The sequence below is a fragment of the Lepisma saccharinum genome, chromosome 16 (genome assembly GCF_977018435.1).
Source record: "Lepisma saccharinum chromosome 16, izLepSacc3.1, whole genome shotgun sequence".
Taxonomy (NCBI): Eukaryota; Metazoa; Arthropoda; class Insecta; order Zygentoma; family Lepismatidae; genus Lepisma; species Lepisma saccharinum.
Window position 1 is genome coordinate 46440828 of NC_139244.1, and position 26957 is coordinate 46467784.

Consider the following 26957-nt stretch of genomic DNA (forward strand, 5'->3'; position numbering starts at 1 on the left):
ATAACGAGCACAATTATACGAGAGACCTATGTTATTCTCTCCGGAACACGGCATCGGACACGGTATTGCACATCGGAACGTCTGTATGATACCAGCTATCAATAACGTTGTTGCATTGAAGCAAGGAGTGTAACGTTTTTACAGTCGTGGCCTCAATTAAGTTACTGGTTAATTGTAACGTTACTATCACTTTCCATACACACTAAAGTTACTAGTCAATACGTGACAAACTTGTTTCTTACCCTGTAACGTTACTGGTTGCCGGCAATGGATGTAACGTTAAAGCGTCACCTAACGACCTACTGCTTTACAGATCAGTTATGGTTCGGTACCGTTATGCACACCTGTAACGTAATGTTCATATACCTGAGGTAACGTTTCTGTTCACGAAAAAAGTTATTCTGTTTCTGGTTGTAACGTAACGGAAACCGTAATTGAAAATACCGTTCCATTTCGTTACGTTACGACTCCCTGCACTAGACTGGAACCAGCTGGGAAAAAGGAAAAGAGGGAGGTCTAGACAGACGTGGCGAAAATCTGTTCACGCTGAGGCACTTGTGGAAGGAAAGAGCTGGAATACAGTGAAGAGAATTGCCGTCAATAGAACCAGGTGGAGATGCTTTGTTGATGCCCTATGTTCCACAGGGAACAACAGGAATTAAGTAAGTAATTGTTGCTTTTGATTCTAAAACTGGACAAGAGTCACCAGAGGATACCAGAGAAATACACATACAAACATACACAGAGAAAGCTGTAAATATTGCTAACCGACACATTCATCTCAACATTGTCCCTTGTATATTAGTGACAGCAAGGTATTTATACAATGGTTAAATGTATTTTCTCTTTGAAAGCTTTTCTGTCTCAAAGTTGCTAAAAACATACACATGTGTCCACATCCTAACTCATAGCAAACCTGGAGTAGAAGCACATACCTTATAAAGAGGAGATTCATTCGGAGGATTGTGACTGTCCTGCATAACAATCTCAAAATCATCCAACGATTCCCTTCCTCCACTGTGATAGTAATGGATCAGCTCCCTGTTTAGGTCACTCTGCAAAAATGTTCTCACGCGTCTTCCTTCTCTGTCCCACGGAAACTTTTTCACCACCTGCCCAAACTTCGGTTCGTTTATTACATGGTAAATAACATGATCCATTACAGAGTCCTGATCAACAGCAGACAACACATCACTGGAAATCACTTTTGAACTGCCTTGCATCACGCTCAGTCCCATATTGACAATCAGAGCAGGAGGCGTGTCGTCATTGGGAATAATGCTAATTGGAAACCTGCTATATACGTTATGTACACCATCGGCAATCCTGAAAAATATATCATCTTTCGTTGTGTCACTATCGTCATGCTCATAGACCACCAAACCGTTTGCTATGTCATCTAAGGTGAACGCAATGCAAGGTTCTCCCTTGTTCTTCAGCCTCCCGTGCCTTAAACCACCTGCTACGAAGATTTTGATGTCCCCCGATGACTGTCCGACAATTTCCAAGTTGTGAGGCCATATTGGCCGTGATTGTCCCTCTAGTAAAACGAGCCCGCTGTTGATAGATACGTGAGGCGTGGTTGTCATGGACGGTCGAAGGGCAATGTGTAGTGTGACTGGCTCACTCTCGTTAAATTCTGCATCAATTATCTGCAAAGGTATCATTTCTATTTACAAAACACAAATATTTTAAACAAAAACTTTTCAGTAATTAAAATTATTTACAGTGTAAGATTTCACAAACAATCAATTGGATACATTAACAGATTTCAGACAAAACATCTAGAAATGCAACATATCAACTACAAACAAAAATGTTAAATGCTATCTCTCAATTTACGAATGTGGATAATTTATCAAACAAAGGAAATGTAGCTGCTGACTTAAATATAAGTGCCAAAATAAATGCCCTGCATGAAAATGAATTTGCAACATTTTAGATAGATCGGGGAAAGGGAGGAATGTTTTGATTTTGCAGAGCATGTAATAGAAACAAAATATTCAGCTTCATTAAACAGAGCTAACTTGATTGCCAATGCTAAGAATAAAATACAAATACGTTTTAATGAGAGAAAACAAGTGATAAACAAAAACAACATTTCAAAATCTTTATTTCACATAGGTGCCAACCGTAAAATAAAAACAGCGAAATCTCGGCTTTACGTTCCCAGATTATACACTCAATCTTCATGGCCCCAACATAGCAAAATGTTTAAAAATTTTCCTAGATTTTACATTTTAAGTTTCTTCACCTTGCCCCCCTGAAAAATTTAAATCAAGATTTCACTGTGTATGTGTACTTTCAAGACAATAATGTCTACTGAACATAGAACAGAATATGATTAAAGAAGTAGTTCTGGTAACAACAAGATCCTATATTTTGTCACATAATGAACATGATCTTGAGTCAATGCAATTTGTAGTTTGATGAACTGGTATATTCTTTCAACTTCATACGAGTTAAAACGAGAAACTTGTGAAAGTGCTGTTTTACTTTTAAATAGTAACACATATCTTTCAGCACAAAGTGCGAGACAGTATCCGGCTGATTGCCCGAGAAAACCTCTTCAGTATCATATGTCTCAGGATAAATTAATTTACAAAAATACAAACTGGAAAGAAAAAAAAACACTCCATAAGTATCAATTTAAATCAATCTAAAAGCTTTTAATGGCAATCTCAGCCAGCCATGCCATTAGTGGGTATCCTGCTGGGTAGACTTTCACTTTGTTGATTATAATAAGTAATAATTATTACTTACCTACTTCACTCTTCTTGACTGTCCTTAACAATACAGGTACGAAATCTCACAGACATTGACAATTTCTTGAAAGTTTTTCTTTACATTATATTTCAATGTCTGCATTTTTATCCTGTAGTTTATTCAAGCAAGACAACATGCTTTTCATGTTACTATTTCAATTTATAGGAATGAAACAGTAATGAAAGCCATGCAATTGTAATGCTGAACAGAAATACAAAATAAACATTGAACTGATGAAAATTCTCTACTCTTCATTCTAGGTGTCATGCCACATTCTTAGTGAAAAAAAAAAATTACAAACAAACCTTTAAGCCAAGGGTAAACATCTGTGTGTCAGCAAAACTTCTGTTAGGTGGCTTATATGCAATATTGTGATTCTCCAAGTCTGCCTGATGGAACGATTGGATAGGCTTTGTGTGATCAGCCAAATGTACAACGTGACCCTGACGAAACAAAAATACTCTCTAACATGTACACTCATAAATTCCAATCAAAGCCTAGAAAAGCAGTTCTCAAACCTTTTGAGCTGTGGGGCACTTTTCAGGAGAGCAATTGTCACACAGCACTATTGTCGCCAAAGGCATGTATCTTTACAAGTGCTCCCTAGAGCATAGTTTGGGTACTGCTGGCCTAGGTTGAAATTCAAAAGAGAGAATGATGATATTTACTACAATAAGGAGACTGAATGAAGGAACATATTCAAACTTGTCTTGCTCTTGATCCTAATCCAGGGATTCTCACTTCAGAGCACCCTTCATGTACTATAGGTCGGTCAACTGGGAAAGGGGGGAGAAAGAACTGGAAACAAGCACTAATACTAAAGGTAAAATAATTTTAGCCTTTACATTAAATTGTAAAATCTAAAGGAAATGAATTTTTTTCTGGTTCTTTTCTTGGCTACACCGTGTCTGTATTGATATTACACAATGCAATTATAATTTTATTTCAGTTCCCAGGTGGATGGTGGCAGGGACGACCGAAATTAATAGGACCTCTAGAAGTAAGTTTTGCGGAAAATAATAGTAACTCGCTTACATCTAATTCATGCAATTATGTTTAAGGTTTATAATCTTATGGCCTACTCAACAATATAGATGGCCATTCCAGGCAATTATACCAATTATGAAAACAATGTATTCTTCCAATATCCATTGTAAGCTCTGCTTTACAACATATCTGACTTACAGAAAATGTTTCTTTTTTGTGGGAGGCTCCACTCCTTAGTTTTTCTTGTATGTACAATGATAACTTTGAATTACCTGATGATATTTGGGATTCATAATTTTAAATAAAAAATAATGTGATCAAAATTTTTTTATCTGAAATAAAAATAAAACAGACTGCTTCTTTTCACAGTTAAGTTGCTATATTGACAACATCCATTATATAACGGATTCTTTTGTTTTTAAAAAATTGCTAACCATTGTTGTAACTGTATCTTTAGTCAAAATGAAAATAAATGTCTGATGAAGGGAGTGTGTGTTCTCCTGAAACGTCACAACAAAAAACTCTTTTCTTATGCTTGTAATAACCGTAAACTACAGGAAAATAATTCCACTCCTTAGACTTCAAGTAGATGATGCTACCTTAGATTTGCAACCAGGTGTTTACAATTGACAGGAAGCAGAAGTGTATTTTCATCTTTATTTCTCTGTCTACGTATCATGTATAAGGCTCGCCCACCTCCTTGCCCAATTCTACATAACTATGGATTCTAAACAAAATCTAATCAAATATTTCAGGGCAAGGTAACTAGCATACTGATACGGGAGACAGTCCAAAGGTTAAGTTGCATTTGCCAATAACATTTTCTCTAGAAGAGATATTTTTATTAAAGTTATTGGCAGCACAGGCTACACTTCCATTTCACAGTTGCAGAAGTGTTACTGAAATGGCAGGAACCATTTTCACCATTTGCAGAATTACTTCAGCCACAATATGCACTGATTTTGATTTGATTTGACTTTTGTTATTTAGTGTCACTTTTCTGCAACTTTTGGCTAATTGTGACAAGGAGGATGAGGTTGGTGAAGGGACACTCACAAAGAACACCCATGCCCAGGCTGGGATTCAAACCCAGGATCCCTGGTGACATATCACATTGTGATAACCACTCTGCCATGGAGGTTGGCCCACCATATTAATGTAAAATCACTCCTGTGCTGATGCTAGATCCAAATGCAGCTACTAGTCCAGAACTTCTTTCTTTAAAAGGGGCATCAACCATCATAAAATCCTTACCTCATTTGGCCCCAGCTGTTTGATGATACTGAAGACGAGAAGCGGATCGGAGGTTTCTTCATCGTGTCCAGCCACTTGCGTTTCTGTTATAGGAGTAAGAACAAATTGATCTGCATCTAGTAGAAGGCTGCTGGAAAATGCTACTTTCGGTGGGATGTTTGGGAAACCTAAATTTAAAAGAAGAAAAAACAAAACTTCATTGGCAATCATTTATGATAGCACAAGAAAGTAGTACATAAAAGTCACATAAATGAGGTGCGGAAAATTATTGTTAGTGTACATCTTGACCAATAATATTATAAGAGAACTGTAATATTATTCAAACTAGAAACAAATGTCTGAGGAAGGGAGCGGGTGTTCTCCTTAAACGTAACAGCAAAAATTGTGTTTATCTGCTTGCAAGAACCATAAACCGCAAGAAAAATAATTTTACAATGAACATACAAGAAGAATTAAGAAAATTTGCACAAAGCATCCTTTCAGCTAGATAATTTGCCTAAGCATCCCTCCGCATCAACTTCATTATCACCATGTTGAACCATACACGCATCACATACCTACCTTCAAACTCCGTATATGTGTTGGTAAAAATGTCTCAGTGGTCCATCACTACTGATTTTTAAATAATTATCTACTTACCAATGCAACAGTATGATTTAAAGATTATACAACAAATGGGAAAAATGACTTAAAATGTAAGAAATTACAAAACAAGGCCAAAACAACATTAACATCCATACTAATGATATGCCCAGGGTACAACTTCTTTAAGATTATAGAATTATCAAAATTTCCAGGATTTCCAGAAAAAAAAATGTGTAAACCATTCTCGCAATTCTCCTATTTACTAGGCAACACAAACAAGCACTCAACAATGAAATGATCCAAATAATCAGCTACAGCTATTGTTCCAAGTTGTTGTTGTTATTGTTTTCAATCAATAATTAATATTAAATTGAAAAATTATGAAATAGCTAAATTCCTGAGTGTTACAAAAGCCTAAGATTACAGAATCATATGAACTCTGAAGCAGTTTTAGAATTCACGGAGGGGAAAAGGGGCAGGGAATTTCTCCCTTCTGGATTTAACTTTCCTAGAATTTACACTTCTAAATTTGTGTCCAAGTCGGGGGAGAAAATTTCCTTTCCCTATTTACAATCATGGTAATTTAATATTCATTAATATTACAGCTTGTAAAGTGCAAAAGTTTTTTCTTTATTGATTTGGTTTATTTTACTTCGCTTTTCTACCACTTTTGGCTAATCGTGAAGATGAGGATGAGTGATGATATGATGAAGAAACAGTCACAAAGAACACCCATGTTCAAACTGGGATTCAAACTAGGAGCCACTGGCATCGTAGCACACTGTGTTAAAGTGCAAAAGTGATATTTGATGTAAAAAAATTAAGACATCTTGGAACTGTAAGTTATACTCATTATTTTACTAAAAACATATTGTGACATAAATTATAAACGTTATTGCTAATTTTACATTAATGACATAATTTCATTTCACTTTTGTTCACTGGGTGCAACACTTAATAACATCCAAAATTTGTCAAAAAAGAAGTAATTTTTGAACTAACAAACACACAAAAAAACAGATAAAAGGCAAACATTTAGCACAACTCCATTATGCATAACATTATGTAAGATTTTAGTAGTCAATGATTAAATACATAGGTTTACCTGGAACTATTAAAACTGGGATCTGCACCCATTCCAATACAACTTGATTCTCCACTGATTTTTCGAAGCTTTCGACCACAAGCAAAACGAAGTCTCTGTCTGGGGTCGGTGGGGTCATGTGCTTATACCTTAGTCCCAGGTGAACGAACTCCTTGCAACTTCTCTTAATAGCTTCCACAGGCCTTCTCTCATCTCCTGAAACAAGCTGCCCGTAAGCTGCAAAAACCAATTTTACATTATCAAGTAAATATCATCAGCACAATTTTTAAAAACATGACAAACGAAAGGGCCTAGCCAGTACTGATGTATTAGTACACAAAATATCACTTTGAATTTAATAACCAAGATTGGTACCTACTTTTCTGGAATGTACGAATCCTAGAGCGATATCCTTCAGAATTTTGTAAAATTTCATCTACATATTAATTTTGCACCAATGTAAAAACAAAATTGCCTGACTTTTCCAGAGAAAGAACCATAATTTTCCAGAGCAAATCAATGGGACAATTAATGTACGTGGGCAGAGTGTGTGAGAAGGTTAATATATTTAGGTGAACAACACAATTCTAATCCCAGTGAACCAAATTTTAGGACATTAACTACACATGTAAAGTAAATAACATGAAAAACTAAATGGTAATTGACTATTGGGCAGAGGGGGAGCAAGAATAGTAGATAAGTTTCTGTGTAATACTTAAAATGTATAAACTAATGATTAACAAGGACACTTTTTTTTTTCTAAAAATGCATTACAATTATAGTGCAAATTATACATAATTATAGTAAAATTTAGTAATGCAGTAAAACCTCGCTAATCTGGACTAACGGGGGGGGGGGGGAAGTTGACCAGTTTAGCGAAAGTCCGGAATAATTGAAATAACCTAAAAGAACAGTAGAAAGTGCATTAAAACTTGGCTTATATCAACAAAACACATTTATTATGGTGTATTTAACCTTTTGCATCCTGAGCATCTCGATCGAGATCCTACATGTAAGTCCTTGCATTCCGAGCATCTCTATCGAGATCCTCTAGCATGCTTGTAGTTTCTTACATTATAATGTTGCTATTTTTGGCTGGATTTGCGATTTTCTTCTTTTACATTATTGTTAACACACATATTAAACAACTATGACTCTTGCACGTCTTTGTATCAAATAAAAACGGCGGGAAAATGGCAGCTTTTTTTGTGCAGCTTTCTCACAAAGGAAAAAGAATTCCGACAAACAAAAGGCCAAATTTGTTAGCAATTCTTTTCTTCTACCACTGGAAACTAGACGGGTGAAAAGTTTGCTTCTTGGTACCAAAGGTCACAAGGAATTTTCCCCGTGTCACAATGGACACAGACTCCGAGTGGGAAGACTAACAACTTGACATTCCCTCTGACATATCATCAGAATCTGATTCTGATGATATGTCACAAAGACGTGACACACGTTCCCCCTCCCCTCGTGCATCTCCTGTCGACTGGTAACACCCACCCCGAACTTGAAGGACCGCTCCCAACCTGCAACCTTTCCAGGACAGACTGGACTGAAGGCTCGACATATTGACAAGAATTCCTCTCCCCTGGACTTTTTTACTCTGACTTTTTCAAAGGAAATCTTCTGTCATCTGGTGACTGAGACCAACAGGTACTACCGCCAGCATATCGCAAAGCACCCAACATCAAAGCCTGAACGTGACGTGACCCTTGACGTAATTAAGACTTTCATTGGATTGACGTTACTGATGGAACATGACCACAGAGCAGAATGGCACGACTACTGGTCTACGACACCCCACCTCCACACACAGTTTTACGGACAGACAATGTCAAGTAACAGATTTCTCACTTGCTCAGATTCCTACACTTTGAGGACAATATGAAGAACCCCTCCCCCGAAGATCCCAATTTTGACAGGCTGTGGAAGATGAGGTTTGTCGTTGACAAGATCATTGAGCTGAGCTCTAAATGCTACTATCCCCAAAGGTGCACTTACATATATTCTGAAAGAGTCAGTGGCACACAGACATGTCGTTTTGGGGGTACAAGTCATGTTCTATTGGTCATATGATAATAGTGCAATTATTTTCATGTTCCTAAAACTCTAGCGATTATTTTCATGTATATTGTTACAATGTCTTGTACTTTTTGTCGGGGTGCGGGAGGCGAAACCCCCATTTCTTTCAAAAAAAATTCTTGAATTTTCAGGTTCATCCCCACTTTCCCTACATATATACGCCAAATGTGCATAAATGTTATATAGTCCGAATCTATGGTGCATTCCGAGTAAAACGATGTCTGTCTACGGCAATTAGCTTCCGATTTACAGTCATTTTTATAAAACTCTGCATTTTGCTGAAAATCAGCTTGGGCAGCAAGGGGATTGCATGCGAAAGAGGCTCGGGTTGCTAAAGGTTAAAGGGCATAGCCTTTAATACACTATACAGTATAGTACAAAGTCTGCGGGAAACAGAATTTCATGAATGGTTGACTGCCTTTTCTTTGAGAACTTCTCTTGTTGACTTCTAGCCACATTTAAAACCTTGCATTCTGCTTTTTTTTTTTTTGGCCTTTTGCCTGTTCGGATTAAGTGAAGTCCGGCTTATGGGGGTCCGGATTAACGAGGTTTTACTGTATATTACTCCAGACAATATTTACTAAACACCCCATCCCCAACTTGCAACATGAAAGTGGTAAATTACCAATAACCAATTACTGTAATAGATTTCTGCATGATTGAGTTCAAATCAAAACATAATTCCCCTTCCTTCAGTATTTAACATACAATTTATACTGTAACTACTATGAAACTGGATTACAGTGTGTCCACAATAAGTTTAAATTCTCTTCCTTTCCATATTTTCTTCTATCTTTTTTTTTTTTGTTTGTTTGTTCCATAAACCTACTTTCCTCAACTGAGGAGGAAGAGGTACAAGAGAAACAGTAAGAAAACAAGCAAACAAATGGAAACAAATTAAATTTAAAAAACAACAAACTGAAACCACATAAAACTCCGCATACCAGGAAGTCTGCTGCTGTATGGTGCAAAACGGACCTTGCAAACTCCATTGCTTTCATTGGAATTGAATTCAAGCACATTCTCATCAATCGGGAAAGAAACTCCATAGAATTCATTTACAATCAGCGGATTCTTCAGGACCGTAATCTTTAATCAGAAAAAAATGCAATTTAACCAATGTTTTACACAAATACAAAAGGTTCAACATGTGAAAAATTTCTACTATGTCCGAGACTTACTTTCAGTATGTTAAGACTTTTGTGTTTAACCTTACACATCTAACATCTGTCTCAAGCACGGTGATAGTTATTCCCACAGAATTTTTGTCATGCAAAATATGAAATCTGTCTTTAACACTTAACTTATGTAAATGTTCATTACATGCAAGCAATAAAGTTAAATGAAACTTAACACAATCAACTATAATTCAATTATAATTTGGATTTTCTAAATTTCAAAGTTTAAGTTTGTTGTATACAATTTGTTCAGCATATTTTGGGAAAGAAAATATTATAGTTCGACCACAAGGAAAAAAACCTTCCTTCAAAAGCATTTGCGCATCTTTCCTGCCGTTATCGGTGCTCAGGGCAGGGTTGTCAGGTTAGACTTAAAAAATCGGGAGATTGTTCCTTGGGAAACCAGAAGATCTGCTACAAAATCCAATGATCTAATAGTAGCGGATGAACAACGTTCTCGGGGGGCGGGGAAACATAGGTGTGCACACTGGGGGCAAGGGGACGTCCACAGATTTTTTTTTCAGGAACAGTTTCAGGGTGAAACAATGTATTTTTATCAGGCTGGTAAACGAGGCATATTACCCCGTAATAATGTTGCCCTCTCAGAAAACACCACTTGAGTTTGAAATTATCACGTTCCTACATCCCTATTATAATAATGGATGTTAATTACTGTGACTGAAATCAACTCATACGTCTGAAATAATAGGTATTTTTATGTCAACATTCATTTTCCACAATATTTCAAGTCGAATGCTAACAATAACACATTAATTTGCCTTCTGCTGGTGTTCGGTGTACAGCTATCGTTAAGGGTGAGCACGCGTCCTGCACTATAATGAGAAAATGCATTACGTATGTGAAATAAAAGGTCCATTCAATAAATAACCGAAAAAGTTGTATAAAAAATCGAAAATACGACCATGTTTGGTGTTTCTTTGTTATTTTGTGGTGGCATCCTAGAACTATTAACAGATGGGCCTGGCATGCCTGCCTCGCAAACGAGGTGCTGGGAATCAGTGAAACAAGATGGCGGCACCCTTGCAGGTTTGCACCAACTTGGAGCAGCTAAGTGTCATTATATTTCTGTTAGCTGAAGGGTTGAAACCAATCGAAATTCACCGTCGGATGGCAGTGCAATATGGTGAAAGCTGTTTGAGTCGAACACAAGTGTACGAGTGGGCAGAGAAGTTCAAACAGGGTGTAACAAGTGTTCAAGATTTGCACGTTCAGGATGTTCTGTCTCTGCAGTCATGGAGAACAACATTGCGAGAGTTGACGAGTTGATACGGGAAAACCGGTGTGTTACAGTGAGTGAGATTGCATCAGATATGAACGTTAGTGTTGGATCAGCCCACCATATTGTTCATGGCATACTGATGTTCAAGAAAGTGTGTGCGAGGTGGGTTCCAAAACATTTGACACCAGAAATGAAAGAAAGGCGCATGGATGTGTGTTGGGAACTTTTGCGACAGTACGAGGCTGAAGGGGAGGCATTTCTTCACCTTATTGTCACGGGAGATGAAAGTTGGGTACATTTTACGAACCTGAACGAAAGCGGGCTACAATGGACTGGCGACATTCTTCATCTCCAAGACCCAAGAAGGTGCGAGTTGAAAGAAGTGCTGGTAAGGCCATGTTGACTTTGTTTTGGGATCATAAGGGAACAATTCTTGAACATTACATGCCGAGAGGTCAAAATGTAAACAGTGTGAAATACGCAAACCTTATGCGTGAAAATTTAAAACCAGCAATTTTGAAGAAGCGATGTGGTCTGGTGTCCAGTGGCATCCTGTTACTGCATGACAACGCGAGACCACACACTGCTAGAGTCACATTAGTTACCATCAATGACCTAAAGTTCCTCTGCTTACCCCACCCCCTGTATTCCCCGGATCTGGCACCTTCAGATTATCACATTTTTGGCCCACTTAAAGATGCTCTTAGTGGCTCAAGGTTCGAGGATGATGAAGACATCCAGGCAGCAGTGTATGACTGGTTACGCACATGCCCAAAAGAATTCATTTCACGTGGAATTGGGAGGCTTGTCGAGCGCTGGCAACAGGTGCATTGAACTTGAGGAGGACTACGTTGAATAATAATCATGTGTTGTATTCCATTCTAATAATAGATTCTGTAAAAAAAAAAATTCCGGTTATTTATTGAATGAACCTTGTATATTTGGTGAATTAGACAGCATGTCTTCCTCAATAATTCAAGATAGCGACGCTTATGCTAGGGTGCCACCTATCCTCCCCATCTGCTAGAAATACATACACACAGACACACACACACACACACACACATACATGTATAAAATAATTTGCCCATGCTACGAAGTCAGTGTTACTAGCTAGTAAGGCAACGACGTTGCACTGTGTTTGTGTCACTTCATCCATTTCATCAGTTTTTCATTCATCCATATTGTCGTACTTACCCGTAGAGGCACAAAAGCGACGTAAAATAACTAAAATAGAAATAGATTTTCGGGTGGGATAAAATACAACCATCTAAAAATAGTAATGTAGGTAGTAATAGTAATAAAATAATAATAATGTCCTAGCACAATTGAGTATTGTTTGGCATAATTTCACAGTTCAATCAGCACTTTTCATGGCTGAGTGGAGTTCAACTCTACCTCTCCCCTCCATGTTCAAGTAAGATGAGCAGGAAACGTGTTTTTGAGCAGGCCGTTGGAGGTTCCATAGCAATAGTTTATTAAGGAATTCTCCAGAGAAATCAATAAGTCTGGGCAACACTGACGTGAGCGGTGCTGAAGGCTCCTTCCCCCTGTCCATTCCCTCACCCGCCAGCGCGATGAAGTTCTGCGCAGGTTTCTTTCCTTGTGGTTCCACTATAGTGAGGTAGCAAGCACATACCATTTGATTAAAATAACCCATGGTGCAACAGCCTTTGAGAGAAAGCATTCTGAAATTTTCTTTCCACTTTATAAGCTGGTTTCCTATTCTTAGGTGTATTTTTATTTTCAAATCCATTGGACCTTTGATAAATCCGTGAAACATCACATCTAGATAGAATCATGTTAAATAATATTCTGTCACCATATACACTGAGCATTATAACAGGTTTCCTGTATGTTTGAAATATTGCTATGCTTACTTACCACATATGGAGTATCCAATATGGAAATAACCAATTTGAAATTTGTAATAATTGTATCATTATAATCAAATCGATAAGACCTAAGGAAAGCAACATCCTCTGATAACAATGGAGATCCGAAGTGAGTGTATTTTACGCTGTCTTGTTTAAAGAAGCAATCAAAAACCTGTGGAGAAAAAAAACATTATGGATAATTTAACTAAATTTCTTTTTAGTTGGGATTTAACTTGTTCCTGCACTACAAACCTTACTTACCCATCTACTAGTTTTCACTGTGCATGTAATTGAATGTTATACTAAACAGTATAGTAAGAAGAATAAATATTACCCAGCAAATAGTCTGCCAATATTTTTCATACACTTTTCCCAAATTATGTTTAAAAAATGTGTATTGGTTGTGGTGAAGAGGTATTTAGCATTTTGTTTCAATACTGGGAGTTGGAAATATTCCCATACATAGTATATGAGGCATTGTGGATATTAAGGGCGAATGCGCAAAATATAAGTTGCAAGAATCAGCAGTTTAAAAGTATTTACATCTACCTCATTGCTAGCGCACTGTTCTATTCTAAAGCAAATTTCAGAGTATTGGAGACGAGGTATAGACTCCCGTCAGGTGTTGCATTAATTCATACAGTCTATAATGTATATGATCCCATATTGAAAGAAAAAAAAACAAGCTTTGTCGAATTTGCCCCTAATATCTGCAACGTCTCATATAATACAGGGTTTTCCTAAAGTCCTTCCAACATTTAAATTCACTATAACTTTGTGACGAACAGATATATTTCAGTGAAATAAAGTTTGTACTGCCAGTTTTTACCTGGCAAAACTGCACGTTGAGAGGATCACGTGACTACAAGCAATCAGGTGATTCTAAGATAGCGTCGATTTAGGAGAAGTCAGTGCATTTTATGGTTCGCAGAGCTGAAATCATGCATTCTGGTTCCCGAATTCCAAACCTAGAAGAGGGATAGCCCAAAACTGAATGTGTGGTGTGCTGTGTTGATGGATCATCTAATCAGGCCTTTCTTTTCATAGAAAGATATCATGACAAGTGCTACCAACCTCAGCATGCTGCAGACCTTCTTCCTTCCCCAGCTGATTGCACTTGGTATCAAGGATGATGTGTGCTTCCAGAAAGATAGGACACCACCCCATTTCGCTCTTGCAGTAAGAAACTTCCTAGATCAAGAATTCGGAGGCAGGTAGATTGGCCGCAGAGTACCCACATCATGGCCCGCAAGGTTGCCAGATCTGCCTCCGTGTGACTCTTGCCGAGAGATCTGATTTGATTTTGATTTTAGTTTATTTTACTTCGCGTTTTGTGCCTCTTGGCTAATTTGCGAAGATGGGGATGAGTGATGAAATGATGAAATTGATGAATGGACATTCACAAACAACCAAGCCCGACCGGGATTCGAACCCGGGACCCTTGGCGTGCCGAGAGATCTGGATGACCTCAAAGCAAAAATATTTGCAGTCATTGTGGGGCATTTCGGGTGAGCAGCACCAGAAAGCAATTCTGGGTTTCAGGACGAGATTGCAGGAATGCATCGACATGAATGGTGCCCAGTTGAGGACGACAGATTTGCAGTGTTGCCAGGTTAAATTTTAAATACTGCTGTGAAGTTCAAACTTTATTTCACTGAAATATCTCTCTTCGTTAGAAAGTTACAGCAAATTTAAATGTGGAAAGGGCTTTAGGAAAACCCTTTATATTATAACTAGGGATGAGTCGATACCAATAAAGTTCCGATATGAAATTTACCGATACAATATAAAATTCCAAATGGTCCTTGAGAAACCTGAATGGATCAATGACCTTCTTAATAAATGCATGTTTTGAGGTGACTGCAGTGCAAAAGAAGTTGCATATTTAGATATTTACCTTTTTAAAAAGTGGGGCATGAAGATCATCCATAAATAATAAAACACAATCGCAGAATTTTGCATTAAATTATAACATATGTATAGATATACAGACTCCATAAAATAATAGGTAATTTTACCAATACACCAATATGCGTACATCGGCTGACACCAATGGAGTACCAATTAATCTGTCGCATCCCAAATTATAACATTACTTCAGTAATGCTGACCTATTCATAAATGCACTGGAGCAATGTAATAAATAGAATATGACTAAAGCATGGCTTGTGGCTTGAGCCATTTTGTAATTATAAATGCACCATAACATTTAATAATGCTTGCTTTTCTTCTCATTTTTAATGTGTTTTATCAAATCTAACATCTGGCCAGCTGAATGCATAACTTAGCATTCCTTTTGAAACAATCGATTTATCACAAAAAACAAGTGTTGACATGCCATAAACACAATAAAACAAAGTTAACTATACCCCACAGGAGGAGAGAACCGAGTTGGAATTCTTTTTTGGTTCTGGCAGAGAAGAGTAAGGAGGGACTAATGAACACTTGAACTAATCACGTTGGACCAGTTGCCATGGTGACAGTTGGAGCAACAGTTTGGGGTCCAAGGCATGGCTAAAGCCAGCTGCACACCGGATCTGACATGACATGATGCAACAAGTCATCTTTGTTGCAAACCGATTCAGGGAAAGTTTAACATGAGGCTCTTATGGGCGGTCGTACACCGGATGAAAATTGACTCAAGTCATGTTGTGATGGTTTGCGAATGTCTTGGGAATTTGGTATCACAAGGAGCAGCTTGCGATAAAATGATCTGTGCATGTGTGAATTCATTCAATTTGGTCATAGACATCTAATTACAGACTGGAAATTGAAACAATTTCAGGCCAAAATTTCAAAACTGGGGGAACAGTATCATGGCAGCGATATTCTTATTTAATTGCAAATTAAACGTGATTATATTCTGACATAGGAGATCGCCAAAACAGAAGATCGTATCAGATCCGGTGTGCGGCTGGCCTTATTAATCTCTGTAAATAATTGAAGCTATTTATGTTTAACCTCGTGAAATTAAATAGCTTGTCCCCATCTTCGCACAGTTCAATTTAAAAACCACGCACATTCCTTTATTAGTTGCGTCCAGCAACTGCGAGCTGTTCTATTGTATTCCAAACACATCAAATAATAAGAAACCAACATTCATTTGTCTTGCTTTGTCGGAACATATTTCTAGCAAGTAATTGTTTGGAAAACACAATATTTTGGTATGTGACATAAGCAGTGATTTAAGGTAATATAAACTGACTCAATTCACAACATACAAAATGATACATTAATTCTACATATACAGAGTGTACCAAAAGTCCCATCCCCCCCTTGAATTGTAGACAAACCTGCAAAATGTTATTTTAACAGCATGCGTATGATGAGAGGATGGTATACCATTATATCAGACAAATTACCACCATTTACTCCAGAGGATCTGTGAGCACACCGCCATTTTCATGGCACATTATTATTTGCCTCCAGGTGCAATGTGAAATCCTCCATAACATGGCTGGCGAGAGGGAAGCAAACTCACTGCAAACATCATCTTGAAGTTCTTCAGCTGTCTTTTAACAATTATGGGCAACTTTCTGTTTGATGTGCCCCATAGCATATTATCACAAGATGTCAGATCTGGACTTCGGGGTGGCCATTTCAGAGGTGCTGGTAAATTTGGCAATCCTCGTCAAATCCATTTGTCTCTGAACACATTGAGGTATTCTCTTACATGTATTGCGAAGTGCACTGGTGCCCCATCCTGTTGGAACCAGATTCGACCAAGAAGATCCAAACGTTCCAATTCCAGTACAAACCAGTCTCACAACATGGAGAGATAAGAGAATACCTCAATGATGTGTTCAGAGACAAATGGATTGGACGAGGATCACCAAATTTACCAGCACCTCTGAAATGGCCACCCCGAAGTCCAGGTCTGACATCTTGTGATAATGCGCTATAGGGGCACATCAAACAGAAAGTCGCCCATAATTGATATCAGACAACTGAGGAACTTCAAGAAGATGTTGTTCGCAGTGCGTTTGCTTCCCTCACGCCAGCCATGTTACGGAGGATTTCACATCGCAAATGGAGGCAAATAATAATGTGTCATGAAAATGGCGGTGTGCTCACAGATCCTCTGGAGTAAATGGTGGTCATTTGTCAGATTTAATGGTATACCATCCTCTCATCATATGCATGCTGTTAAAATAACATTTTTGCAGGTTTGTCTAAAATTCAAAGGGGGGGGGGGGGTAATGGGACTTTTGGTACACCCTGTACATTATTAATGCATTGATTCTGCTGTAAACTGTTATTATGTATCGTTAACCTGCTTCCCAAATTATAAAAGACAGACTTAGACCTATTATGTAAATGAAAAAATCTGCAATCAGATTTTAGCTGACAAATAAAATGACTCGTATTGTGTCAGATCTGGTGTGCAGCTGGCCTAATCAAAGTAGCTGCTGCTGGTTAGCAACTGAATGGGTCTTTCATTCTCTGTGTTTCCCTGAACTACAAGCAAAGGCTGCATGTTCAAAGCACAAGGTGTCATTTACGACTGGTCAAAAATCAGGCTTGTTGCAACACCACTCTTTGCACTTGAAAACCCAAACATCTGGAGATGAAAAGTCTAGCTAAGTTTCTCTTATCATGAAGGGTTTATTACAATACATTTATTACTCAAAACAAAAACAATATTTCACTGAGTGAAACTCACTGGAGGTTCAAAAAGCCCAACTCTTTGAGTAATAGGTTCATTCAGAAGTTCCATACGACAAATTGTCCCTCGGTGCATTTCTGAATATCCAAACTGTTCAGGGACTAAAAATACTGATCTGCCCTTCTCCACTGTAATCTCTATTGTCCTCCATGATGACTGCTCCTGTTCCAGAGAAGTAAAAACAGAAATTTAGAAATGGAACACACATCGACAAAAAATATTTATATTCCTCCTTTTAATAATAATAACGGAGAGACACCATGGTTCACACTACTTTTCCAAATATACCCACATAACTTTTTCATGTTGACTGATTAATAAAAATTATAATGGGGATGTCATAGCACTGAGGCTATGTGCACCATTCTCATAATAAAGTGACATAAGCTCCTTACCAAAACAAAATTAATTGAAATCAGCGAATCAGAAGCCTCAGGTCTGAGGATGAATTATTGTTAATAGTTTTAAATGTATTTCTCTGAATTTAGGAGGGTGACACCTTTTGTATACCTACCTTCCCATAATTCTTAATCTAAGATTTTTATCTTTAAAAGAGCTGTGAAAAAAGTGTCTTTTCTTAAAACTTCTCCATCTTCACAAGAATTCTAACATTTACTCTTTGCACATCATGCTCATTAAATTGGGCCTGACAGACCTATCTATTGATGCCTACAATGCACCACAGTAGCATTGTGAAAAAACATAAAGACACATAGGAGGTAGGGTTCCACATATTCTTGATTCCACTGTAGTGGAGATGTTGGGGGCGGCTAGTATTTCTTACGATTTTAACACTTCAGTATTTTTTCATTTCTATGTGTGACACTAAATAAGTAATGTTATCTGAAATTTAGGTGGATGCCCTACAGAAGTCTGCACATTGGGTGGTTGGATGGTTGGTGCCCCTGATAATATGGTTAGCCAACAGATATCCAAATTTCAAACCATCCAGTATCCAACTGAAAAATAAGCAACTCAAATTATCCACAAATTTTGATCAATAATTGGATTTCTGAAATCCACCTTAGAAGCAGTGGTGCCCACAGGGGGGTTTCATTACATGCCTGCATCATGGGAATTTGGGGGGGGACAAAATTTTATACCAATTCTATATATCTTCACACAAAAATAGGGGGGATTGTATCCTTTGATTGACTTGTTATTGATTTTTAGTTTTGGTTATTATGTACAGTTTTTCTGCCTACCTGGGGGTGATCGCGGCGATAGGGTTGAAATGAAACACCACCACTTATGCCTCTAGAATCGGTTTGGATGGAGAGGAGGGGCATGGTATTCGCATTAATACAAGGTTAGTCGAGCAGACAAACTGTGCAGAATAAGGTTGACTAACAATGGCAGTGAGCCTAAAGTATCTAAAGTAAACATATATGCTTAAATATGTCTGTATTATACAGTGATGCAACCACAGGGGAGTCAGCGGGGCTCATTGTCCCCCAACCTTCGATGGAAGTCAATTCTAGAGGGGCAAGGAGGGACAAACATTAATGACCGAGGGCACCTGCAAAAGGGGGGGGGGCAGAGGAGCAATTACCCCTTCGATTTCAAATTTTATGAAAAATAAAATTTCATTTTGTAAAATTTTCTTGCTTGCTTCACTCGCATTATCTGCTTTTCATATTTTCATCAAGTTCAGAGCTGTTGCTAGGGGCAGTGGGAGTCGGCCATGGGTGATTTAAATGAAAAAAAAAAGTTGTAAAATTGAGAATGCCACGGCATCCAGTGAAATTATTTGCAGCCTATTAAATCAATATTGTTTTGAATTGCAAAAATTGGATCTAAAAATTTTCTTGCTCGCAGTCTACTTCTTTTCTGTAATGTAATATATTTTAAAATAATATGTGTTGTATATTTGTATTGAATAAGCTTTGCATATGTACACAATTTAATGTTAGCTTGTTGCATATGTATTTTCTTATTTTATGTCGCTCCATGTTGCATATGTGTAAAACATGTTGTACATGAAAGTTACGCATGTATCTTCGGAATGCATTTATCACTCATTTTCTGCCATTCAAAAATACAGTTTGTGTGCTTGATTTCCATTATTAGCTAATGTGAAATTGACGGTGTTGAAAATATATTTCAAATCGTTTGTTCCAAACAAATGCCTTAGCACAGACTTCTACCCTCTTTTTGCGTAATTTATGAGGATAACAACATCTTTGATAGTAGTAGTTGTAATAATAATAAAGCCATTATTAATGTTATTATTATTATTGGTACGTTTATCCTGGTACTTGCCCTCCACCAGACAAAAATTCTTGGTTGCACTTCTGGTATTATATTTTTCCACAAATTTTATCTGACAAACATAATTTGAGTAACTAATTTGACATAAACGGGTGGGGTGCAAATGTTGTACCTTCTTGGAGGGAGTGCACCATGGGCCTTGGGGGGGGGGGATGGGCACCCCTGCTTAGAAGTATGTGTAGTTTACCCCTGTTCAGATAAAATAGAACACTCACTACAGCCAAACAGCTTGTCACTTTTTGTGAACAAGTGATTACATAATCTGCACATTTAGTAGAATGACAGTATTTAACGGAGGTAAATAAATTAAACTATAATTAACTTACCTCATTAAGAAGTATGTCGCCCCTTCCTCCACAAACATCCTTCACAGAAAACTGAAGTGCAATACACAGAAACAGTGGAACATATAGATCTGGTGACAACTTCACAAGCATCCTTGCATATTTTGCAACTACTTTCTAAAAGGAAAATGCATGATAAAAACCAGTGAGAAAATATGCAGGGCGGGAAAAAGAATGGCATAAACTATATGTGTGCATGAACATTCAAAACCCTGAAGTGTGCATGAACACTGAAAACCCTGAAGCCTAAAGATCGCACCATCTCTACTCACTATGGCTAAGTTCTAGAACATGCACAGCCTCAAATGTGCTTCAAATCATGATAAAAAGCCACGTTTTGAAAATTCTACTTCCAATTATGTTTCAGGTAATTTAACTGAAAACTTTCTGGGGATAGCACATAGTTGCGAAAGTTTCTCACTCCTTTTACCGAACCAAATTACCTTAAAGGATATTTTAAAACAAATTTCAAGCACGATAAAAAGTTAAAGTTCCCCATACATATAGCACCGTGCAGCCATGAAGGCACATTTAGGGGATGTGGGCATAGGGCCCCACACATTCTCCATCTCGGCCATTTTGTACGTGATGTGATCATCACCATGCTCCGGCCACCTTTACCTTTCAGGGTTGCCCCCAGGTACCCATTGACTTGAGGCTAGGTGAGCCCCAGATCCGTTTTATGTGGGGAAAAGGCCGGAAAAATTCCAACCTTAGATCACCTACCCCAGGAATTAAACCCGGGTCTCTCACATGACAGTCAGACACCCTACGTGCTTTACCTCAGTTCACAGCATAGTTTTAGAGTGGGAATATGAAAGCAATGGTTCGAGTTACAAAAGAAACAATACATTTTTAATGAATTTCTTTTTTCCTTTTTTTTTTACATGCTTGTTGTATCAAATTTGTTCATAAATATGTGGAAAATCCAAATTCACAGAATGTATAACAATTATATTTAATACTATTTCCACATTTTTCCAGGGCTTTGAAAGGTATTACAAAATGCACAGACTTTCTTCTTAGCGATTTCTAGGTTTTTCAGGATTCATAGATCAGAGGGAATCCTGTTATACCTTGTGAAAAGTTCTTTATTTAAAAAAAATAGGTACAATATTAATGATATGAAATAAACTTAGACATCACCTCAGTGGCTGAGTGTGTTAAGTGCTCTCCAGCAACAATCACAGATTTGAGTCCTGGCAGTGGTACGGGTATATTTTTTTTTACCCCTTCATCAATTTAATTTCATCTAATCATCCATCATTCTCGTCATAACAATTAGCCAAAAGTGGCAAAAAATGGCATAAAGCAAGGTAATGAAATAATAGTAGTAATATATGATTGCTAGACAAATTACGAAGAACAATATACAAAACACTTCAATAGGAGGACAATTAGCCATACCTCAAGAGATACATATGTTTCCAAGCAAATTAGATTCCAACTGTCACCAAAAACAAAACAAAAGTTATTATAATCTGGAGTTAATGGTAACCCTCCGTACATCCACAAGAAAGTGGTAAATTTTGCTGTCTTTATGAAGATTGTGACTTATATGAATGTTTTGTTTTCTTTCTATCACACGGAAATACGTTATGGGGAAGTAATGGAAGGTTTTAAGTAGTACTATTGATCACCTCATGATGCTGCAGTTCACAGTAATTTTATAGAAATATAAATTAGGAGTGTTTGGTTAAATGCTATTAGAATTTGCATGTGTTATATTTGGCTTTATGTTGTGTACATACAATGACAAATTGGATGAATGTTGGTCGCACGGATGATGAAACATTCATGAATATTCTTGTTGCAAACTACATAGCGCAAAATCAATATATTCTATAAATTATTTAATTGGTTATGAATGTTAGAATTAATGGTGTTAGTAATTTTAGGTTGTTAGGTTTAATGTTTTGTTCTCTTTATTTACAGGAATATTAGTAAGTGCTTCAGAATACTGGAAACGATTGTGGAAGGAAGTTTGAAGCTTGGAAAAACTAATTAGCACCAATATGAAAAGTAGATTATGCAAGTGTCCACGCTTTGCAGAGAGCAGCCGTTCTTGGTTTAGTCATCTCAGATACACAGTTCAAGCAGATTTGTGTGCTACTCTCGAAGGTACCCATTGTCAAGCATTTGTGCTTGAGACCAGATATTATGTGATCAGGTGTTGGTAGCATGTATGGATGTTATTTTAATGCTAAGAGCCTTACCCACTTAACCTAACAACAAACACCTTAAAGGATGTTTTATTAATGCTACAGGCCTTAAACCTGAACCACCTAAACTAACACTAAAAGCATTTATGGACGCGTGGGATCTGAACCACAGTGCAACGTCCCACCAACAGGTATTGATTTGAGTTTTAAGTCCACTTTATGCACAGAAGGCTAATCGGGACTGGGCCTACAGTTTAAAGTGGGATATGAACCACTATGTCTCTCCACCGGGTATCGGACCCGGGAACCTTTCATTACAAGGCAATGACGTTCCCACTACACCATCAGGGAGGTCCAGGTACTGAATCTGGGCAGTATTACAGGAACGACAGTAAACGAATGGCTGCTCACAAATAAGGAATCATCAAGAAGTGTATGGAAAGGAAAACTCGTTCTGCAGAAAACATGCAAGGTAACTGTTCGATCTCCGCCGAACGGATTTCTTCATTTTTACAGAAGAAACTACTTATGGAAATGAGTAGCATGTAGCATTTTCAAAGTTCGTGGAGGTATTTTCTTCCATCGTGTAATCTATTTGACCGGTAATTGATGTATTTTTGAAGAAAAATATCTCTCCGACGAACAATTGCCATTGCTTTTATTTGCTTTCTCTAAGTGAAGCGGATGTTGCGTATGTTGACGTAACCCCCAGTCAATGTTTCGAACCATGCCATTTTCTTGCAAGATGAAAAAACGAATATACATTCCAGATATTACTACGACCATAAATTTTAACCATGTTTGCCTAACATAACCTTAAACTGAATGGTTTGTGGGGCATTTTTTAACTATGTTTGCCTAACCTAACCTTACCGTGAATGATTTGTGGGGCATTTTTCGGTTAAGAAGATTGGAAACACTGCATACCCACTGATGATCCACGACGCGACTCAAGCTGTGCCCGCCATATTGTGTGTTACGGAAGCGAAAAAGGAAGAACAATAATTACTGTTAATGTGAAAAATTGCAATTATTTTCGTGGAAATAGCAAAATGCCACCTTAAAGAATGTATGAAATAATGACGAAATAAAAGAGTGAGATGTGTTCGGTGGAGATCGAATAGGTACCAAATATTTTTGTGTACCAGGATTAGTTCGGAATTAAACAATCGAAACATGGGCCGATATTTCGTTTAAAAACGGTGAAACAGCTCCGAGATGCAAGGAATTGAATGAACGGTGGTCACACTTCAGAGATAAGTACCTTTATTAATTGTATTTTACCGAATTTTGAAAAAATGTTACATAAAACACTTAAAATCTGCTGAATTCATTTTAAAATTCGAACTTTTTGAGGTCGGTCATTGACCCCGCAATTCAGCACAACATTCCCAATTAATTATCTCATAAATACGAATATTGAAATTAAAAGAACTATCAAATTTCAGCCGTTTGTCCGACACGAGAAATTTACCAATATTTCAAATTCTTTCGCTACTTAAGTTCAATATCCACCGACATAGCAGGAGTTTTCTAAAAAATTAGACAATTCCCCTAGCGCTCGTAATAAATAATTTAATTAAAATTATTTTTCTTCTCCCTGCGCAATGTACAATGAAGCTCTTTCTCATAAACTATGCTACTTTATTCTTTCAAACTTGTTAATTTAAAGTGTTGATTTTCCAATATGACTTAACGAAGTGATCAAAATCAGTTAAGTATTTTGTTTTTGTAGCATAGGCGTGACTCTCTGGCCAAACAAACCCCGCAAAATAAAAGTTCCATCCCTCTTAAATGCAACTGCTTATGTTGAACACTTTCAAAAACTTATGCGTAATATATATATTTTTAAAATAACAATCCTTTCACACCTTAATAATTACAGTAGCAGAAATAACAAGAAAATCTGAAATATTCCTGCTATTCTTCGAACTCTCCTGTCACAAACACAAACACCTGTTTTTGCCGCTTTACATAGTGGCCAACTAGTATACAATAAAAACGTCAAGAAACACCTTCGAATATACCTCTTGCAAAAAGCAGTTTCTCACCTAATGAATAACGTACTTTTAAAACATAAGCATGTGAAGAGAAAGGTTTGTTTATAAAGCACGTCTCTATGCCCATAATTGTGAGTTACTGTGCGATATCACATTCTAAAATCCTGGATGTTTTTATTAGTGGTTGGCAACTGTCTTTTCCACCAGACAGTAAAATTAGTAAAGTCTACTTAAACAATTTTATCATGAATGAGCAATTCTACATAAACCAAGACTCGCGCATAGCTATGATTGATTGATTGGGGGACTGGACCTACAGTTTAAAGTGGGATCTGAACAACTATGCCCCCACCGGGCGCACAGCTATGAGACGTCTGATTTTAAAAGTCGAGACAGTCAATTCATTTTAATCCTTGTCCATGAACATCCGCAGGATTTTTCCAAGGAGGGGTAATTTTTTTCCAAACGAGACATATTTCTCCCCATAATAGTGCTGCCCCTGTTCCTGCAACATCCTTCCAATAATTAGAAATAATATACCATGTGTATAATCTATAAGTATGCTATAAGTTTATGGTAAGATACATTTTCCAGGGGCGGAACGTGCCCTCCCTTTCCCGCCCCCTGCCGGACACCCATGTCCCTGTCCCAACTATTCTCTTGTTGCAGTATGGACATGTTAATATCCAGATTTTTTTGGTTGGTTGTTTGAATTGGTATTTTAAGTCCACTTTATGCACAGAAAGGCTAATCGGGACTGGATTAACAGTTTAAACTGTGATTCGAACCACTATGTGCCTCCGTCGAACCCGGGACCCCTTGATTACAAGGCACATTTTTTTTAACACACGTTCAGTTATAGTCTTCTCTTTTGTTACATCATTAAGCTAATTGTAACGCTAGACACATTTGTAGTATTTATTAAAAGTATAATTTGAACCCCTATTTGTTTATGTTCCTTTATTTAGAATTCCTTAAAAAATAAGCATTCTATTGAAAATAAAACTTTTTGTGTAACATTCGAAACTTTATTTTAGTAGGGAAGTATTGTCTTAATTCAAAGTTTCATGGTTTCACAGCTGGAAAAATGTTTTCGGCAAGAGTTGCCATACAGCGAAGGCAAAATAAATTGAAGGAAATAGATTATTCAGTTGGGTTATAGAATCAGAGTCAGCGCCAAGAATAGGCAATGGTCATCCTGTGTGTATAGTTAATAGTGAATTGGAAACTTTGTTAAATTCGAATTCAGCATATCTGTTTCCTGGATTATACAGATCTGAGCCTAAAATTTAACACATTTGTTATGCAATATATGAATTTGTATAATTTGCTTTCTCTACTAAATTCAGACTTCCCTTTATTGGATAATAAATCCTAGGTTTTATCATGTAATGGCAATGTGAACATTAAAAAAATACACTACTTTTATTCGAAGATGTGGTCCACCAAAATCTTTGACAGGCATCAGTAGCCCACTCAAATCAGCAAGTTAAGCGCTACCACTGTGTAGTGTAGAGTAGTAATTGAACCATTTTACATTAAATTTTAACATTACTGAGCAAAATTAATTTGTACAAAATGAAGATTTATTGTAATGTATTTGAGAAGTTGTCTGGTTCAAAGCAGAAACAAATGTTTTCTTTTTTGTTTTAATTCGTGTTTTAAGTCCACATTATGCACATTAAAGCTAATCGGGACTGGGCCTACGGTTTAAAGTGGGATCCGACCCACTGTGCCTCCACCGGGTATCGAACCCGGGACCCCTTGATTACAAGGCGACGACGCTACCACTGCTCCATCAGGGAAGCCCTATTAAATGTGTTGGGCCTTGTCGGGGGGGCTTCCCCTTCCAGTCCCTCCGGTTTCGTCGCCATGCACATGCCCTAGATCATCAAGTACGTACTTGAGTGATCACTTTGCTCGCCCCATGCACTCTGCTCCCATGAACTACAATTGTGCACAGTGAAGAGCAGTAGGACCACGTGGTAACTTGTTTATGTAGTCCGAATTTTCAATTAGCCTTCTTGAACACACAAGGTCAACCACTTTTGACTTGTCAGTGGTAAAGATTTTTATGTTACTCTTGTGAATGTTCTTGAGAACACAATTATTCTCTCCTTCTGTCTATCCGCCTCTGGGTTCTGTTTTCCTCAGTTTCATTCCTCAATTAGGCTATCCCAACAAACATGCTTGGGAACAGGACATGGTTACACATTCTCTGGCAACCTATCAGTTAAACACAAACAATGTTTCCTCGAATCGAAGCCATTAAATAACAATGAATAACATGAAGTCCGGTTTTCTTTTATTTATTTTTATTTTTTTATAATTCATCGAGAAAGACTAGTTTTCAGGAATGATCTCGATGGCGTAGTGCTAACGCTGACGTCTTGCAATCAAGGGGTCTGGGATTCGATACCCGGCGGACAGGCAAGTAGCCAGATGGTAGGCTTGGGGGGCT

General features: G+C 37.5%; 1 protein-coding gene across 1 annotated transcript in view; it reads right to left on the bottom strand.

Moving 5' to 3' along the window:
• Positions 1-24471, bottom strand: part of LOC146000455 (FRAS1-related extracellular matrix protein 1-like) — a 116075-nt gene extending 91604 nt beyond the window's left edge. Inside the window, exons 1-9 of the mRNA XM_083138113.1 lie at positions 24368-24471; positions 20317-20451; positions 17717-17881; positions 13061-13225; positions 9703-9847; positions 6698-6913; positions 5008-5174; positions 3072-3209; positions 936-1652 (exon numbers count right to left, since the gene is read on the bottom strand). Coding sequence (XP_082994239.1) covers positions 936-1652; positions 3072-3209; positions 5008-5174; positions 6698-6913; positions 9703-9847; positions 13061-13225; positions 17717-17881; positions 20317-20427 — 1824 coding nt within the window. The 5' untranslated portion in view covers positions 20428-20451; positions 24368-24471. The remainder of the gene's footprint in view (positions 1-935; positions 1653-3071; positions 3210-5007; positions 5175-6697; positions 6914-9702; positions 9848-13060; positions 13226-17716; positions 17882-20316; positions 20452-24367) is intronic.
• Positions 24472-26957: the final 2486 nt, after the last annotated feature.